The 20463-nt window shown below is 33.8% G+C and overlaps 1 protein-coding gene across 7 annotated transcripts in view; it reads left to right on the top strand.

Moving 5' to 3' along the window:
* MARK1 (microtubule affinity regulating kinase 1) overlaps window positions 1-20463 on the top strand; it is a 141609-nt gene that overhangs the window by 95854 nt on the left and 25292 nt on the right. For 5 of the 7 annotated variants that reach the window (XM_086342721.1, XM_086342719.1, XM_086342720.1 and 2 more), the window contains 5 exons: window positions 712-777; window positions 4509-4579; window positions 9143-9199; window positions 15154-15390; window positions 15478-15597. In XM_086342721.1, the coding sequence (XP_086198847.1) occupies window positions 712-777; window positions 4509-4579; window positions 9143-9199; window positions 15154-15390; window positions 15478-15597 (551 nt within the window). Of the gene's footprint in view, window positions 1-711; window positions 778-4507; window positions 4580-4992; window positions 5060-9142; window positions 9200-15153; window positions 15391-15477; window positions 15598-20463 lie in introns of those variants that run through there. The other 2 variants (XM_086342725.1, XM_086342724.1) reach the window with 1 other exon arrangement.

Raw genomic sequence — 20463 nt, 5'->3', positions numbered from 1 at the left:
GTTTGAATTTTAAAGAAAATAAAGATTTTATTTCAATTTTAGTGAACTTATTTCCATAAATTCTATTTTCCCCGCATATTTACAGACAAATTTATTTGTAAATTAATTTACAACATATTACTCAAAGTCATTGGATTATAAGAAGTAAAAAGCAATTATTCTTTTAATCTGTTTATTCTTGAAGTGTGTTTCTTGCTCACTAAAAAAATCTTATGTTTAATTAGAGATACAAATGCAGTTCCCTTTGGTATATAATTTCAACTACATAAGTCTGATAATTTAGTAGATTTTAATCAGAAACTTTAAAATATCACATAATTATAAAATTTTTTATTTCTGTACCAAAGATTATTTAACATTTTTGATTGAATCGTTATGATAATAGTATCTTTTTAAGCATTCACTAAATTTTATTATTCTGATTTTAAGATTTTCCTTTTTATTACCTTATTCTAATTTGAAAGGGGATAAGCTTTTTAATCCTAGAAACTTAACTCTCTTTTGACCCAGCAGTTGGTTCCAAATCATTTTGTGATAGTTATCTACCATGGTAGTAATAATCCTTGGGAAAACTTTTAAACTTTAAATTGTAAGTAGTAATATTTAGTAAATGCTCAACTTTTCCTTTGGTTTAGTGTTACTTTAAATTTTCTTAAAATATATCTAGTATGCTCACAATTACAGAGTTATATCTCTAATTTCTTTTTTCAGTAAAATTGTTTGAAGTTATTGAAACAGAGAAGACTCTCTATTTAGTCATGGAATACGCGAGTGGGGGTAAGGATGAGAGGATTGAAAAGTTACCTTTGATGAGACATGTTGAATTATTAATACCTGAAAGCTCATTATAATATCTATGTCTTTATTTTGTTAATGAATCTGTAGTTTTATTAAAATGCCTTTCATTGGTGTCTTTAGGAAAATTCATTGTTTGATTTTAAGACCTATTGATCCTACATTTAAAAATTGGACTTTGGCTTATTTAAAAATTACTTAGGGATATTTTTCAAAATTAAATTTGCATTGTTATCTATGAATGTTATCTATGAATGTAATCTATGAAACATTCATCTTAATATTATATTATTATTATTATTTTCTAATACTGTTTTCTCTTGGCTATAAATAGGAAATCTCAAACCCAAATGTTTTTAGTAATGTTTATAGTAAAAGCCTGTTCTAGGTCACATTTTTGTTTAACTGATCGCATATCACAGATTCTCAATATACATACATCTTCAAGATAATCTATAAAATGTTTCAATTTAAACAAATATTGATCTATGTATTTTATAAATTAGAATACTGAGTTGACAGGGGAATGGTAAGATATACTTCTAGTAGAATACAATGTTTATTTTGACTGTCTAGCATCAAAATAAACACTGATTATTAGAAAATCATTTTCATTTCCTGCACTTTCCTCAAATGAGAGATACATTGCCGTAGAATCACTGTTCTTTTAGGCATAAGCCTTAACTTTCTCAGAAACAGGTTTAAAATTTATGGAGTTAAATAATTTAATAAGTAAAAAGAGGATCTTGAAGGTTTTAAGGAATCATAGAATTTAAACAATTAAAGAAGGAGGGCATTGGAAATTATTTAAACCAACTTGTCTAATTAACCTTTTTTTGCTAATTAGTAGGAAAACAGTGTTGAGTCTAGTTTTGAATCCTTTTAGCTAAAAAAGGATGTAGATTTTTATGATCTGATTTTCTGTAACTTGAATAAAGACGATTTATTTTAATCTACAACATTTAGACTATGTATTTTTATAGTGTCTGTTAGATTTTTAAAAAATTTACTACAAATACTAAATATTTTAATTACTTTTTTAGTTTTTTAATAGATTTGGGTTTTTGCATCACTTTTTTAAAACCCTAAAAATACTTCATGTAAGTTTTTTACATAAACCAAAAACCTGAATCATTAATGTTTTTTATTATCATAGGATTTTTAAAAATATTAATTGTCATGCAAACTTGCATAAAATGTTAGTCTATAATAAAATTAATGAACCTTCAAATACCACATAATGAATTCTTTCTTCACTAAACTCTTCTTTAGTTAGATGTAAATTAACAGTTCATCAGTATGGGAACCCTGTGTGTTTATAGTTCAGTTAAACTTTTTTTAGTGATCTAGTCTCAAGAGAAGGGCTAGACATGGCTTTGATACGAGAACTTACAGACAGCTAAAGATAGATGGGCATTGTTCAATTTTTATGAAGGTCCACCACAAGGCTGGGTTAATACTAATGTGCGTACTGCTCTAACAATTAATGGTAAGTACAGTCAACTCTCTATTGGTGCTAATGAAGAGGAGCAATGGCTGGAGTAATAGGCAGCACCTGGGGTCCTCACTGCTCTCCTTCAGTAGCACTGGAGGGCAGTGGGGTATAGTGTAGGATAGAGGGGTATGTACTTCAGCTCATCCCAAACCAGGTGGTCTCTTACTTAATTCTTATTCCTGATGATAGGTTTCCTTTGAGTCTTGCCAGTCAGTGGTACTGTAACAAAACCATCTCAGTTCTGTAGCAGTAAATCTAGAATCGACCTCTTGCCTTTTAAACCTATAAATGACAAGATGACTCTGGAAAATAAAACAATATGTTTCCTCTAAAATTTATAGATATTTTAGGATTGAATCTGACATGCACACTAGAAACTTAGCATGAAAAACGGCCTCTTTGAGGAGTACATCTCTTGACTCTGGTTCATTCATGGGGCAAAAGATCTTCAGTGATTAGAAGGGCAGGGAACTCCTATATGAACCATGTTTTGTTCAAAGGAACCTATTAAAAGTAGGCATCAGGGCTAATCCACAATGGTATGTGTATTTCTCCTGTTGTTCATGCAAACGTTATTTATTAAATGTTTACTATGTACTAGGTGATATTCAAGGTGAGAACAACACGTGGATGAACAGATGCAACGTCATTGCCATCAAAAAGATGACATTCTAGTTGGGGAAGCGTATCATAAACATGTAATATATAATCAGTAAAAGACTGGGTCATGTAAACATCTGGGGTATGGACATTCCAGGCAGAACTTGAGGGCAGTCCAGATTTTTGAACCCCTGCTGTATATATTTTATCTTTCCCAGCCTAAATTCACATATCTAGAGTTAACTGCTATGATGGGTCAACTAGAGCATCTATTCATTTCTCTGTTTTTATCATCCCATTTAATCATTTAAGTATGCTTTATATAATCTGCTAACATTGTAGATGTATTAGTTTCATCTGACATACATACATCGTTGCATTTTGATTTTTAACATTTTACTTATGTCCTAGGATTGATATTGCATATATGTATATGTAATATATCTGTATACCTAGATACAAATATATAATTTATTGAGTGCTTACTATATGCCAGTCACTGTGCTAAGCACGTGCATTATTTCATTAATCCTTACAATAGCCATGTGAGATAGACAATAGGGAGAAACGGGGTCTTAACATAGTTAAGAAATCTTCCTAATATCTCCCCATAGCAACTTAGGGCTAAATCAGGATTCATACCAAAATTAGTCTGATTCTAAAACCTGAGTTTTTAACCACTTTGCTGTACTTTATAAGAACTCTGCAAGACACTTGGTGAGTTTTTAATATACATATATGTCTATATGGTACAAATTATAAGGATATAAAATTTTTATCCCTTATACTGAGGTATTTTATCTTTCATAATGTAACTGAACATTAGGTTTATTATTATTAATTAGAGAAAAATGAAAAAAAACTTACATGTAAAGAATCTATTAGAAAATTTTTACAGTTTCTAGTATCTTTAAATTCTTTCAACAAATTTGTAATGTCTATCCACTTTGTGTCCTGTCATGGGGATGGGCATGCAGGTAAAGTATGGGTGTGATGACAGCATTCAAGAAGGTTGCAGCTCCTCTAGGGTAATAGGAGATGCAGACAAGGATGGTTTCATTCTGTATAGTAAGGAGTTAAGTACCAGTGCAGGTGAAATGAGTATCATGAGAATGAACATGATCAAAATATGAAGGATAAGAATGAAATCAGTGTGGATGGAGATAGAGGTGGAATTTGACCAAGATTAAATGATCAGTAGACTTTAAGAGAGTGAGCCAACATAATATGACTTTTGGTATTTTATTTGAAATGTAAGCCCCAAATACAGAGCCAAATGTAATTTTTGGTTGCCCGTGCTGTGGCTTCCCTTTATTTGAATGGATAATAAAGAGTTGACTGTATTTTCACATAGTACTGGAAAGAAGAAAGTTTTCTTAATGTTTTTATGATTTTTTAATTAAAGGAGTTTTGCTGATTCATAAGCTGCTACCAATATTCGGTTTTATATGTCTTTTCCCCTTTTTTTCTATCATGTAATAGTTATAATTTATATAGAACTATCAGAAAAGTGTGGGCCAAAAGCTTCTTTAAAAACAAGGCAAAAACTTGACGATGCATATATTGTTAACTGAAAATCTATGTATATTTTACTGCCTGCTTTACCTTTCTGATTCAGGTGAAGTATTTGATTACTTAGTTGCCCATGGAAGAATGAAAGAAAAAGAGGCCCGTGCAAAATTTAGGCAGGTATGGAAAGTAGTTTTCAACTTTGTTTTGCTGATATTTTTAGTGATGTACAATGGACAGTATCACAAACCAGAATTCAGAGTACATGGTACTTTAAAAAGAAAAATTCATACTTTCTTTTTTAAGATGGAAAACTGAAAAATAAACTTGTAAAATAGTTATATTTGGTTATTTTTAGATCATATAAATAGTAAAATGTTTATAGTTGAGACTCTTATTAATAACTCTTTGATAGTCTTGGAAGTAGAGACCTAGAGTGAGATAGAAAATAAATACTTAAACATTTATCCAGGAATTATTATTAAGTATTATTACCTTTATGTGTACAACATAACTGTGTACTGTTTAAGAAGGTTTTTGTATTTTTTTAAGTAATTAAAGATATCTTGCTTTTGGAACTCCTATTTTTGTAGGTTTAAAGACTATGATCAATTTTATTTAGTCGAGTAGGGAAGGAACCTTGCCAGTGTGAAGAATATGGTAAGATATTGGTATTTCCAGGTCGACTTGATTATGATTTGTTACATAAATGATAAAATAAGAAAAAGCAATTTAAGTTCATCTAAGCTTTTGTTTCTAATTTTTAGGAATGAAGTAATTAAAATTAACATACTTTAAAAATCACTGTAGCAATGCCAGATTAATAAATTGTAAATTGTTCATAAAATTTACTGAAGTGTCAACAGATAGCTTACTATATCCAAACTTTGCCTTAGTGAATTTAAAATACTCACTTAAAAATAGTTCAGTATCTCTTCCGTAAGCATGATTCTGCAATTAAAGTGATCCTATAATCAGTAAGAGTGGGTCATACTAATATGAAATGTTCCACTGTGAGATTTTTACATATATGTTAACATATAAACAAGTATAGCAGTCCTGAGGAAGATGGGAGGAAAATACCTTTTTGACTCTCCGAGCACTCTCCGAATTAATCATGGAGTGAGCTTATTTTGGGAAACATCTATTATTAATATCTCACAGAATCATTATTTTTTGGAACACAATATATAAAATACTTTAGACCAAAGATATACACAGCCATTCATTATATTTGAAATGGATCTTATAAGCATTTGACTTAAAATAGCTGAATCTAAAGACAGCTGGTAATGAGGACGCAACCTTAAGAAGCTGGACAGCGATCAGCCACATACTGTTAAATTCTTTGCTACGCTGGGTTGCAAGTCCAGGTTTACTTAAGTAAGGAACTACAATCATCACTTCAAATGTCGTCGTTCTCTCCATCAACTCTAGCTTTAGTAGCCAACTAGGAAGAAAATTCCAATTGACATTAGATATTTCCATTGAAATCTAAATCGGTATTTGAAGGACTGTCACTGCTCACTCTTCTTTTTAGTTGGTTGGTTTTATTTATTTACTATTAAAAACATACTGTGGTTGAAAATTGTGCTGGGTACTATATGGAATTAGAGAATGTGAAAATGCCTGCTGTTTTAAAGAGCTTACTCATCTTTATTGACAGGTATGAGCAGGATAGGAGGCTGGGATATAGATATTTTCATAAAGATCCAAGTAATTATTAAGTGGCTCTTTTTTTTTTAAGTGAAATCTGGATTACTTTAAAATGAGATCAGAGGTTGAATATGAAATGAATTCTATTTAAAATGTAAAACAATGGAAGTTTAAAGAATAATTCTCTATTATAAATATTAAATGTATTTTACTATCTATATGTGTTCCCCCCAAATTAAATAGATAACCAACTCACATTTTTAAAAACAATGAAAACACACACAATTTTGTAGTTATTTGTCAAAAAGTTGTTTTTGTTTTTATATTTATTTTTGCTAAGTTTATTTTTCTTTATAGGTTTAATTAAAACTCTAGTTAATGTATATTTATTTTATTTTTATTTGGTCTGTATGTCATGCAATTACTTTTAAGAGTTTAACAGTGAAGGGGAATATACTATATTATTAAGGGTATATACACACCTATCCATGTATGTCCTTGACTCTACCATGAAGTATAGCAAAGACACTACGACAATTTAGGACCAATTTAGCAGCTATTGCTCCTACAGTACCTCTGCATTCCCTTAAGATTTGAAGGCCTGCAAGAAAATCATAATGTTGATTCAGCCCTCTCAATATCAAGGCTATGACTTGAAGCTTGGGAATTCCTGACTCACTTATAAATAATTGCAAAGCAAACCCCACAATTGCACCTCATGGCAAAATATTGACATGTCTTGTCTTAGGGTCAGTGCGGGACTGATTGTCAATCATGTTTTTGAGATCCGTAACTAAAGGATCATAAAGAAGTTCATACATTGCATTTGTGGAGGTACAGAAGGTTTGAGATGGGAGGGTCTGGCCATAGATTAATGCAGTAAAACTTGGATTTGTGGATGGGGATTCTTACAGTGAGTGAGTCAGAAGCCAGAGCTTCTTTCATTGTAGAAATTGTATCCTACTAGATCAGTGTGGTGGTATTATAAATTATCTTTCCCTTCTTAAGTCTTTAAGACGCAGGAGATTTTTATTCCAGAAGTGCCTATAGAACTGCTTTCATAGAAACTATCCTGTCTAAGGTGAAGTTCATGTTTGGTAACCAAATCATTACCTGTAGCATGCCTTCTTTACTGTATCAAGAGAAGGTGACTTGAAAAACATAATGTTATCAGCAAAGTTCTGTCATCTATGATACAAAAATAGCTTTATAGTATGAACGTCCTATGGCCTATATAATGTATTCAGTAAGTTGAATTAATATTTACATGTAAATGTATATCTCTTAACTAATGAACATATTTTGGTGAAAATTAGATATTACAGTTTGAGGTATATTGCTTAAGAAAATGAACCTACATATTACTTGTAGGGTCCTGCTGTTTTGGGGGGACTCACACTTCAAATTGATTATAATCATTCACAGTTGTTCTGCTCAAAAACATATCATGGTTCTGTAGCACCTGCTTAGTTTGGAATTTAGAGACTTTTACCAACTTGTCTATCCAGGTTTAACTCCCAGTATTACCATTTTCCAACCTACTTTCCAGATACACTGTGTTGCCTTCACAGTAGGCATTTCACCCCCTTACCCCTTACATCCCCATCCCCAAGCCTCCACATTTTAAAATATTTCTGTCCTTCATGTTGGCTTAGGTCAAATGTTAGTATCACCTACCAACTGGAAATTATTCTTTATTTTTATGATTCCTTCTCTTCTTTGTACATCTGCTTCTATGATTCTGCCTTGTTATATATATAGTTACTCATATACATATTTTTTCCTCCTAATCAGACTGTAAACTCCTTAAGGACAGGGTGCACATGTATTGTTCATTTTTGTGTTCCCCTTGCAACTAGCACATTTTCTTGCACATAGCAGGTACTCAATAAACTGTTGGATCAAACTGACTTTAATAGAATTACATCTTACTCATTGTATGTTGATTTTGTTTTGAATTCATGTCTTCTCTGTCTTTGAACCATTTTAATATACATTAGAATAATTTTATAATACTGAAATATCAGCTTCACTTGTACTACTTCGAAGTTTTTTTTTTTTTTTCCTAACCAGTATCCTATTAGCGTGATCATACCTCACATCACCTTTAGACTTTTAAAAATCTCATTTCTGTCCCCATTTGTAAATGCCTAACCAATACTCAACATTCAGACTGTGTTTACATTTAACTGACTCCACAGACCTGAATGTTCTGCTGTGCTAAAATGGCCATACATATATGTACAAAGTAGCTCTTACCTGATTGCTATCAGATAGTTTTCATTTCTGTATTTTATGTAATAAAGTATATAACTATTATAGATTTGCTTATAACCTATTTCTCACTTGTATCTTTGGCCCTTAAGCCATTGGATTCTTTCCTGTTTAGCACTTATCCCCAAAGAGCCCTAGGTAATAGAAATTAAGACTGCATACAGAATCTGGTTACAAGGGTAGAATACTTTGCCCAGCTGAATTAGTGACAGGTTTAAAATTATATTTCGTTTTTATCCCTTTTCTTTTGAAAATTAGGTTTCCTTTTAAGGCTCAAAAATTTTCCCTTTGCTTTGTAATATATGAACAGACAAAAATACAGTATTGCTAAATGCCCTGTTGATAAATTCTGAAGTCAGTTGACCTCCCTGAGAAACATGCCTTGAGTACATTTAATGGAATTCCTAAAATAGAGGTTTGCATTTTGAACTTGAGCCAACTGTCTTGAAATGCTGACTCATGTGTGCCAAGATTCTTATTCCAACAGTGGAGTGAACCATTTGACCCAAGTCTGTGAAGGATGCATTTGATTGCGTAAACAGAGAAATGTGACAACCTATAGGAAAAATCTGCATGCACTCTGATAAATATTTAGTATATTTTAGCAAAAGAACACTACTTTTCCACATTGTCTGAATTTAAAAGTGAGAATTTCATCACTTTAGTACATATGGTTTTCTGAACTAAAGGAACAGTGAAATTACTAAATGTAACTTTGAAATCCAAGTATTAACTTTCTAATTGGAATAATAATTGGGAAAAATGGATGCTTTTACTATAATTTTGAATCTTTTATCCAAATATTTATTTCAGATTGTATCTGCTGTACAGTATTGTCATCAAAAGTGTATTGTTCACCGTGATCTTAAGGTAAGCAACTGGTTTAATAACAAAAATTTCTTATTATTAACAGATATTTGATAGTTAGAGCTATTTTTTGGATTGCATGATTGTGCCAAACATTATAGAAGAAAAGTAGTTTTTATTTAATTTTTACAGCAGCTTTTTATAAAAGGCAGTATATTTTCTTTCTTTTTTAAAAATTGAAGTATAGTTGGCTTACAGTGTTATGTTAGTTTCAAGTGTACAGTGATTCAGTTATATATTATACATATTTTTTTTTTCAGGTTCTTTTCCATTATAGGTATTGAATGTAGTTCCCTGTGCTATACAGTAAATCCTTTTTGCTTATCTATTTTATGTATGGTATTTTGTATCTGGTAATCCCATACTCCTAATTTATCCCTCCTCTCTTCCTTTTCCCTTTGGTAACCATAAGTTTGTTTTCTGTATCTATGAGTCTGTTTCTATTTTGTATATAGATTCATTTGTATTATTTTTAGATTCCACATATAAATGATATTATATAATATTTGTGTTTCTTTGTCTGACTTACTTCACTTAGTATGGTATTCTCTAGTCCATCCATATTGCTGCCATGGCATTATTTCAGTCCTTTTTATGGTGAAGTAATATTCCATTGTGTAAGTACACACACACACACACACACACACACACACACACACACACACACACACACACCATGGCATTATTTCAGTCCTTTTTATGGTGAAGTAATATTCCATTGTGTAAGTACACACACACACACACACACACACACACACACCCCTGCATCTTCTTAAGCCAGTTATCTGTTGATGGACACATGGGTTGTTTCTGTATCTTGGCTGTTGTAAGTAGTGCTGTTATGAACATTGGTTTGCATGTATCTTTTCAAATTGAGTTTTTGTGTTTTCTGGATATATGCCCAAGAGTGGGATTGCTGGGTAATGTGGTAGCTCTATTTTTTAGTTTTTTAAGGAACCTCCTTACTCTTCTCCACAGCCGATGCGCCAGTTTACATTCCCACCAACAGTGTAGGAGGGTTCTCTTTTCTTCACACCCTTTAAAGCGTTTATTAATTGTAGTCTTTTTGATGATAGCCATTCTGCCCACAGTGAAGTGATAACCTCATTGTGCTTTTGATACACATTTGTATACATTTTCCTAATAATTAGCAGTGTTGAGCATCTTTTCATGTGCCTGTTGGCCATTGTGTGTGTCTTCTTTGGAGAAGTGACTATTTAGGTTGTCTGCCCATTTTTTGATTGGCCTGTTGGTTTTTTGTACTATTGAGTTGTATGAGCTGTTGATATATTTTGAATAGTAACCCCTTGTTAATAAAAAGTTAAAAAAATTGCAAATAGTTTATCCCATTCCTTGATTCTCTTTTTGTTTTGTTCATGGTTTCCTTTGCTGTGCAAAAGCTTTGAAGTTTGATTAGATCCCATTTATTTTATTTATTTTTGCTTTTATATCTTTTGCCTGGGGGAATAAACTTAACTAAGGAGGTAAAAGACCTATATGCATCTATAACACTGCAAACTGTAAAATATTGATAAAGAAAATTGAAGATGATCCAAAGAAATGGAAAGATAACCACATACTCTTGGATTGGAAGAATTAATATTGGTAAAATGCCACATTCCTCAAAGCAATCTACAAATGTAACGTAATTCCTATGAAAACTTCCATGACAGTTTTCACAGAACTAGAACAAATAATCCTCAAATTTATATAGGACCACAGAAGACCTAGAATTGCCAAAGCAATCTTGAGAATACAGAACAAAGCTGGAGGGATAGCCCTCCCAGACTTCAGATGATACCACACAGTTACAGTAATCAAAACAGCTTAGTATTGGCATAAAAGCAGACACATAGATCAGTGGAACAGAATCAAGAGCCCAGAAACAAACCCACACACCTACAATTAATCTATGGCAAAGACAGAGGAGGCAAGAGTATACAGTGGAGAAAAGGCAGTCTCTTCATCAAGTGGTGTTGGGAAAGCTTGACAGCTACATTTAAGTCAGTGAAATTAGACCACTGTCTCACACCGTATACAAATACAAACTCCAAATGGTTTAAAGATCTAAATACAAGGCATGACACCATAAAACTCCTAGAAGAGAACCAAGGCAAAACACTCTGACATAAATCATAGGAATATTTTCTTAAAGTATTTTCACTGAGCAAATGAAGAAAATGTGAATGAGAGGTTATCTAGCATTAAAGGGTAAGAGGATTTGATTCTGTTAATTAGCTTCTCTTAATACATAAATATGTAACTTTGTCCCTAATTAAAAATGCCAGAGGCCCCATTCCATCAGAAGCAAGGTCAGGGTACAAATCCAGGTTTGTCTGATGTTAGAGCCAGTGCTCATCGTTACATTGGAATTCAGAGAATATTAGGAAAATTTTAATGTTTTTATGAATCCCTGTTGGCTCAGTTGGTAAAGAATACACCTGCAATGCAGGAGGACCTGAGTGTGATCCCTCATTTGGGAAGATCACCTGGAGAAGGCAGTGACTACCTGCTCCAGTATTCTTGTCCAGAATCCCATGGACAGAGGACTTTGGCAGACTACAGTGCACGCAGTCTCAAAAGAGTTGGACACAACTAAGCGACTAACACTATTACTACTAGGAATATCAAATGCATGTGAATGGCATCCCACTCCAGTACTCTTGCCTGGAAAATCCCATGGACAGAGGAGCCTGGTAGGCTGCGGTCCATGAGGTCGCTAAGAGTCGGACACGACTGAGCGACTTCACTTTCACTTTTCACTTTCATGCATTGGAGAGGGAAATGGCAACCCACTCCAGTGTTCTTGCCTGGAGAATCCCAGAGACAGAGGAGCCTGGTAGGAGGCCGTCTATGGGGTCGCACAGAGTCGGACACGACTGAAGCGACTTAGCAGCAGCAGCAGCAGCAGCAGCATACTTAAGACTAAGTTATGTGTGTTAGTCAAGAAATGATGGTGGCAATGAACATGGGAGGGCAGATACCTCTTGGAGGAACTGATTTCATTTTCTTTAGGTAGACTGAGAAGGCAGATGGCTGGATCATGGGGTAGTTCTAGTTTCAGCTTTTGAAGAACCTCTGTACTGTTTTGTAGAATGGCTTTACCGATTTACAGCCCTCCCAGCAGAACACAGTGTTCTAGTTCCTCACATTATTGATGACACTTATCTTTTATTTTTTTCATATAGCTATCAAGTTGTGAGATAATACCTCATTGTTTTGATTTGCATTTTGATTTGCATTTCTCTGATGATTAGTGATGTTGAGCAACTTTTCATATACCTGTTGACTGTTTGTATGTCTTCTTTGGTAAAATGTCTATGTAGATGTTTTGCCAATTTTTTAATCTGGTGGTTTGGTTTTTTGGTTATTGAGTCACATGAGTTTCTTACATATTTTAAATATTAACCCCTTTCAGATATGTGGTTTGCAAATATTTTCTCCCATTCTGTATGTTTTCTTTTCATTTTGTTGATGGTTTCCTTTGCTGTGCAGAAGCTTTTTAGTTTGATATAGTCTCACTTGTTTATGTTTGCTTTGGTTGCCTGAGCTTTTGATATATAATCCAAAAACTTAATAATTGGTAACTTCCTTGGTGGTCCAGTGGTTAAAACTCCAAGGTTCCAATGCGAGGGGCACAGGTTGGATGCCTAGTCAGGGAACTAAGATCTCACATGCCGTGCAGTATGGCCCCACCCCCCAAAAGTTAGTAATACTGTATTAAGTACTGGAAGTTTGCTTAGAGAGTAGATTTCAGGTGTTCCCATCATTAATACCCAAAAAAAAGGTAAATGTGAGAAAATATGTTAATTAACTTTAGTAATCATTTCACTGTGTGTATGTATATCAAATTATCATGTTCAGTTCAGTTCACTCGCTCAGTCGTGTCCGACTCTTTGCGACCCCATGAATTGCAGCACGCCAGGCCTCCCTGTCCATCACCAACTCCCAGAGTTCACCCAAATCCATGTCCTTTGAATCGGTGATGCCATCCTACCATCTCATCCTCTGTCATCCCCTTCTCCTCCTGCCCTCAATCTTTCCCAGCATCAGGGTCTTTTCCAGTGAGTCAGCTCTTTGCATCAGGTGGCCAAGTATTGGAGTTTCAGCTTCAGCATCAGTCCTACCAATGAACACCCAGGACTGATCTCCTTTAGGATGGACTGGTTGGATCTCCTTGCAGTCCAAGGGACTCTCAAGAGTCTTCTCCAACACCACAGTTCAAAAGCATCAATTCTTTGGTGCTCAGCTTTCTTTATAGTTCAACTCTCACATCCATACATGACCACTGGAAAAACCATAGCCTTGACTAGATGGACCTTTGTTGGCAAAGTAATGTCTCTGCTTTTGAATATGTTAGCTAGGTTGGTCATAACTTTCCTTCCAAGGAGTAAGCGTCTTTTAATTTCATGGCTGCAGTCACCATCTGCAGTGATTTTGGAGCCCAGAAAAATAAAGTCAGCCACTGTTTCCCCATCTATTTGCCATGAAGTGACGGGACCAGATGCCCTCCTCCAGGGGATCTTCCCGACCCAGGGATTGAACCTGCGTCTCTTACATCTCCTACATTGGCAAGTGGATTCTTTACAACTAGCAATACCTGTGAAGCCCAAACAGTTACATATATGCATATAAATAAAACCTTCCTATAGAGTGCTAAAATTCAGTCTTTGTCGTTGTTGTTCAGTCGTTCAGTCCTGTCTGACTCTTTGCAACCCCATGAACTGCAGCATGCCAGGCTTCTTGTCCATCACCAACTCCTGGAGCTTACTCAAACTCATGACCATCAGAGTCAGCGATGCTATTCAACCATCTCATCCTCTGTCGTCCCCTTCTCCTCCTGTCTTCAGTCTTTCAAGCATCAGGGTCTTTTCCAGTGAGTCAGTTCTTTGGGTCAGGTGGCCAAAGTATTGGAATTTCAGCTTTAGCATCAGTCCTTCCAGTGAATATTCAGGGTTGATTTCCTTTAGGATTGACTGGTTGGATCTCCTTGCAGTCCAAGGGACTCTCAAGAGTCTTCTCCAGCACCACAGTTTGAAAGCATCAGTTCTTCAGCACTCAGCCTTCTCTGTGGTCCAAATCTCACGTCCAAGATTACTGGAAAAACCATAGCTTTGATTATATGGACCTTTATTGGCAAAGTGACGTCTCTGCTTTTTAATACACTCTCTAGGTTTGTCATAGCTTTTCTTCCAGGTGCGTTTTACTTTCATGGCTGCAGTCACCATCTGCAGTGTTTGCAGTCCAGGAAAATAAAGTCTGTCACTGTTCCATGTTTATACACCATCTGATTGCCATGAAATGATAGTGTTAAAATTCAGTCCTATATAGATGTAATTCTGAACAGTTAGATATTGAAGTACTCTACTGGGCTTCTCAGTTTGATGTTATATTAAAAATGTAAGACAAGAAATTAGGCGATTGAGACCGACATATATACACTATTATGTGTAAAATAGATAACTAAAGAGAACCTACTATATAGCACAGAGAACCCTACTCAGTGTGCTGTGCTGACCTAAATGGGACAGAAATCCAGAAAAGAGCAGATATATGTATGCGTATAAATGATTCACTTTGCTGTACAGCAGAAGCTAACACAGAACTGTAAAGCAACTAAACTCCAATAAGAATTAATAACAAATTTTTAAAAAGTAACTGTGAGAAAATAGATGTGTTAATTAACTAGATTATGGTAATCATTTCACAATGTTTAGGTTTATTAAATTATTGCTTTGTATACCCTTTTAAAAAGTAATGCTGTAAAGCCTAAATATATTCAATTTTTATTTGTCAATCATACCTCATTGAAGCTTGGAAAAGTTTTTAAATAATAAAAAATTCACATAATCTTAAAAAGAGAGACAAGAATACATGTTTAAGATCTGAACAATTATAATGAACATTTTATTTTATGTAGGCTCTTTACATTGTCCTTTTTATTATTTTCTTCTTAGGCTGAAAACCTTCTCCTTGATGCTGATATGAATATTAAAATTGCTGACTTTGGTTTTAGTAATGAATTTACAGTCGGGAACAAGTTGGACACATTTTGTGGAAGCCCACCTTATGCCGCTCCTGAGCTTTTCCAAGGGAAGAAGTATGATGGGCCTGAAGTGGACGTGTGGAGCCTCGGCGTCATTCTCTACACGTTAGTCAGTGGCTCCTTGCCTTTTGACGGCCAGAATTTAAAGGTATTGGCTAAATTCGATATTAATGTTCTATCCCCAATCACCTTGATTTCATCAGCCAGCAGTAAAGGCTTTCTTTTTCTTTCTAAGGAACTGCGGGAGCGGGTCTTACGAGGGAAGTACCGTATTCCCTTCTATATGTCCACAGACTGTGAAAACCTTTTGAAGAAATTATTAGTGCTGAATCCAATTAAGAGAGGCAGCTTAGAAGTAAGTAATTTTTTCCACCCTATATTTAAAGTTTGACAATTAAAATATTCGAGGAAGTGACCCGTGTGTTTTTAGTAAAATTGCCGGATCATCTCATTTGTCTTTTGTTCAAGCTAGAGAAAGTCACATGATGCTTTCACTACTCAAAAGTTGTGCAGTGGGTTTCTCTAGAGATTCTCATTTCTTCTTCATCCTGCAATGAAGTATTCGAACAACATCAAAATAGGGATAAGATTGACGTAGTTGAAGAAGAAGGAAAACCTAACCTTGTATTTAGGAAGTACAAATATTTCAAGGATGAAAGAAGATAGTGAAATTTGAATCCAGTGAATACTCCATGACTGTATCTGATAGTAAAATATTCAGTATAACCCTCTCAACATCAGTACGAAAAATTTGATATATTTAATAACTAGAGCATGTTGGAAACAGGTATTTCATTTCTTACCACACTGTTTTGTTGCCTAATACATTCCATATATGTGAGATATTTATAATAGTAGGTGCTATTATAAAAGTATTAAGTATGTTGCACCCACTGATGTCAGAGGCTCATGTAACCAAAAAGATCTAATATTTTCTCCTTCTGGTGCTGTAATCTGAACAACTTATTAAGTATTTTGCCCATCTGTTTTCAAGAATATTTTCACCTGTACTAAAGTAATTTCAGAGATTCAGCATGTATTGTTCTCTAGTACTTTTTTGTCTTCATTTATTTGCCTTAATAGATAGGGTAGAAAATTCAGAGAATTAACCTCATTTAAACTGTACTTTTTTAGTGTAGCAATGGGGCTTTCTGACACGGACTCCATGCTGGTTAGGAGACAGCCTTATAGTGAGCCATCCGTGTGTACAGAGCTCTCAGGTTAGTTTGGGCTTTGTAACTTTATTACCACAGTACTTTTCACTGAAAGATACAGTATGTTTGGATGGAAGTTAAGGGATGGTGGCTTCCACTGGGAAGTTAAATGCTTTATATCAGTGAATCAGTCATCAGATGTTTTTTACTGAATTATTTGTTTAAATGTGATTAGTTCCTTCCTATAATTTTTTTCTGTTTTTTTTTTTTTTCCTTTGGGGGTCAAGCAACATGTTAATAATGTTTTAATAGATAAATCTATGCAGTAAAAAAGCCCACTTTCATATTACTGCTCTTCTAAACTTACTTTCAACCATTATAATAGAAAATTAAGTGAAATAGTTAAAATTGTGGACACTCATCAGTTCTAAAATTTTATAGGGACAAAAAACTTCTCTTAATCCTGCTTTGTGACCCATTTTTATCACTGGAGTCAAATTTATATGCATGTCACTTAATAAAAAAAATCTCCAGAGTTGAGGCATCAGCTCAGCTAATCAGCAGAGCAAAAAGACCAACAAAAATTATTTAAGGGGAATAGATGTTAAAATCTCTGTGTACAGTTGATAAGATGTACTTGGTGTCTTAACGATGATTCATTTACAGTAATGGCCAAATATTTAACTCTTTTATCCTTAACATTAAAATGTGAAGGATTACAGTATTAGAATTCTCTGAGTAGAATTAAAAATCCAAATTATTATTATGAAAACATTTGCTCATCAGAAGTTCAACTTGATGTATTTGAGTATAGTCTGAAACCTCCTGTTTCAGCTTATCAAAACTGCATTTTCCAGCTATGGAACCATGAGTCTACATTGGAAATGCTACCATAATATTGCAGATATCACTATACAAAGGCTGTTCTGTTTCACAATTCCCAGAACTGACTTTCCAGAGAAACCTGATACCAATTTAAATAAAAGATTTCTTTTCCCAAATCCTAAGAAACTCCCTTAGAAATAACAATGATGTTAAAAATTGTATTAGTCTTCACTTTTATTTTCAGATGAACTTTATTGTCAACTTTGCAATTAAAATAGATCTATGAACTTTTAAAAACAGCCATTTTCAAAACACCAGTCTGCAGTATGTAAACAAATTTTTATACAGTAATGTTTTCATGTCATATTGCCTTCTTTTTTTTTTTTAACTTAAACGTTTATAGTTTGTACTCTTTGCTTTATCATGAGAATGATCTCCTTCCCTTTATGTATCAAAGTTAAACTGTTTTCTTGTTTGTTGCATATTTGAACTGTTTTCATTGTTTTTGCTAAAATTAATGTGATAAACTTTTTTCCTTCGGGATATATGCTTAGATAAATACTCTATGCCCATAGTTTCTGAGTCAGAAGGTAATAAGCAGTTTGCTAGGTCCTGTGTAGCATTGCCAAAAGATTGCATGTGACCTAAAGCACTTGAGGGTATCTGTTCCCCACAGCTTGTTTCTGTATTGGATAGAATAATTTCTAGTAATTGGTGTCTTTATGGTAGTAATACAGTCATAATCACCTTAATTTGTGTTTCTTTCATTAGAGATGATACTCAGTGTTTTTAATGAATAGGTTAAGGGTGCTTCTTCATGTCTAAGCTCTCTGTATCCCTTTAACTGCTTGACTGAGGGAGTCTGGTTAATCAGCTTTATAGACTTATATCAACTTTGTACATTTTGATATGAAATATTTCCCAATTCCCATTTTTTTTTTAAATGGAACTTGATGTATTATTTTTCAGTGTTATTTGAGTATCGTGAATTACTGAGTAAACGCTAGTCTTTCCTGACTATATAATTTGCTAATATTAAAATTTGATTTAAAGAATCTTGATTCAAATAATCTGCTTATTGTCTTATTAAACTTCTTATTTAACTTACACACCTTCCTGTTGCTTCTTAGATGTGACTATGTATTTCTTAGGGCCTTATAAGTTATGTGCCTTAATCCTCCATGAGAACAAGATTAATGAAATTGATTTCATATTATCCTTGCTTGACCTTTGATTGTTTCTAGATCTAAATAGTTATATAGCTTTCTTAGGCTGTGTATATGAATGCTTTCAGCTCTTCCTAATTGGGATCATAATGGGAGAGACAGGATCACACATGATTTTAAAAGAATTTGTGTTTCATGCTGTATACTTTTTTTCCCCTATTTATTAGAATATTGGTATGTCTGAATTTTTTTTTTAGAAAGAAGATGAAAAACTCTTCTGCTGTCTCATCTTTGTATATTTTCTTTAATTTTTCCAGCCCTTAACCAAAATGTTTAAAATAATAACAGTTTGAGCCTAAAGCAAAGCGCTTCCTTACTGCTTTTTCTCTGTCATTTTTAGTCCTCAAGAAGTATTTTTCTACTTTTAACATTTTTTTCAGCTAAGATAATTTTAAAAATCTTGCTTGTGTCTGCCTAGTACAAGTGGTAGTAAAGCAAAAAAACAATAATAAAAACCATTTTTGAAATGAAAATTTCTGAGTACAAATTCGGATGCATATGGGGTATACTTTACAAAGGCTAAAACGATTTAAGAAATATTATTTTCATCTGGCCAATCTAAAGTCCATAGTCTTTTAATGTGTGGACCTCTGTGTAGGGGTTTTTTTTTTTTTAATTTGTTTAATTCTTCATAATTCTGTGTCCATTATTTTGCTAGAGTTTCTCAGCAAGTAGTCGTCTCCGTTCACTGGCAGTGATGGCTAAAGTAAACTTTCTTCAGTTTCGGAGTCTTGTTTGTCCTCTTGTTTCTTGTGTTGAGGTATCTGAAATGAAATCTGAAATGGATTAGTTTGTTCACCTGGTCTAGTGCAGTGTATTGGCCATTGAACAATAGCTCCCTATTGCTCCTTCCTCCTAACGCAGGCAGACAGCATTCTACTTCCTGTTTCTATGAGTTTTATTTAAAACCATCCTTTATATAAGTAGATCCTTTAAATAAAGGATTAAAATCCTTTAAATAAAACATGATTCTACTTATATAAAGGATCTACTTAAAGGATCCTTTATATAAGTAGAATCATCCAGTGTTTGTTTTCCTGTGATTGGCTAATTTTTCTTAACAGTGTCCTCAGAGGTCCTTTTTTTCTAAGGGTAACACTTCACTGTATGTGCATATCTCATTTTCTTTATCCATCCATCAGACATTTAGACTCTTTCTACATCTTGGCTGTTGTGAATAATGTTGCAATGAACATGGGTATGAAATAGCTCTTCAAGATCCTGTTTTCAGTTACTTTGGATATATACCTAGAAGTGGGATTGCTGGGTCAGATAGTTGTTCCGTTTTTAGTATATTAAGGAGCCTCCATACTATTTACCATAGTAACAATACCATTTTACAGTCACACCAACAGTGCACAACAGTTTCAGTTTCTTCATATTCTCACCAACACTTGTTATTTTCTTTTTTTTTCTTTTTTTTTTTTTGACAGTTGTCATCCTAACAGATATGAGGTGATATCTCACTGTGATTTTGATTCCCCTGATGATCAGTAATGTTGAGCCTCTTATCACATGCTTATTGGCTACTTATATATATTCTTTGGAGATATACCTATACAGGTCCTTTGCCCATTTTTTATTTTGTGCAATTTTTTGTTGTTATTGAGTTGTAGAAGTTGTTTATATATTCTGAGTATTAACCCCTTATGTGATATATAGTTTGCCAATAGTTTCCTCGTTCCATAGACTGCCTCTCCCAGGTTGCTTTTTAACAGCCCAGGGGTGACTGTTGTTTGAGTGTTGGCTTAAATTTGACTCTGGTAATGCACACCAGTGCCTGTTTTCACACTGATTCTTAATAATTCCTAGTTCTAGGTTTAAATCTTAACTGTCCTTTCTTCCCATATTCTCTAAGCTATCATCATTGACTAACCCTGATTTCCATCTCCTATGATCTCTTCTTTCCTAATGTTTTAGTGAGGATTTTAAAATATAGCAGATGATTTTAAAATCAGCACGGTAGATATTTGGTAGAAGACCAGGAGAAAAATCTCTTCATTATTCTTAACTATA

Source organism: Bos grunniens, chromosome 16 (genome assembly GCF_055505025.1).
Source record: "Bos grunniens cultivar Pamir isolate PY7600 chromosome 16, Bosgru_T2T1.0, whole genome shotgun sequence".
NCBI classification, from domain to species: Eukaryota; Metazoa; Chordata; class Mammalia; order Artiodactyla; family Bovidae; genus Bos; species Bos grunniens.
Note: the sequence above shows the minus strand (reverse complement) of the source record. Positions and strands in the feature narration are given on the sequence as shown.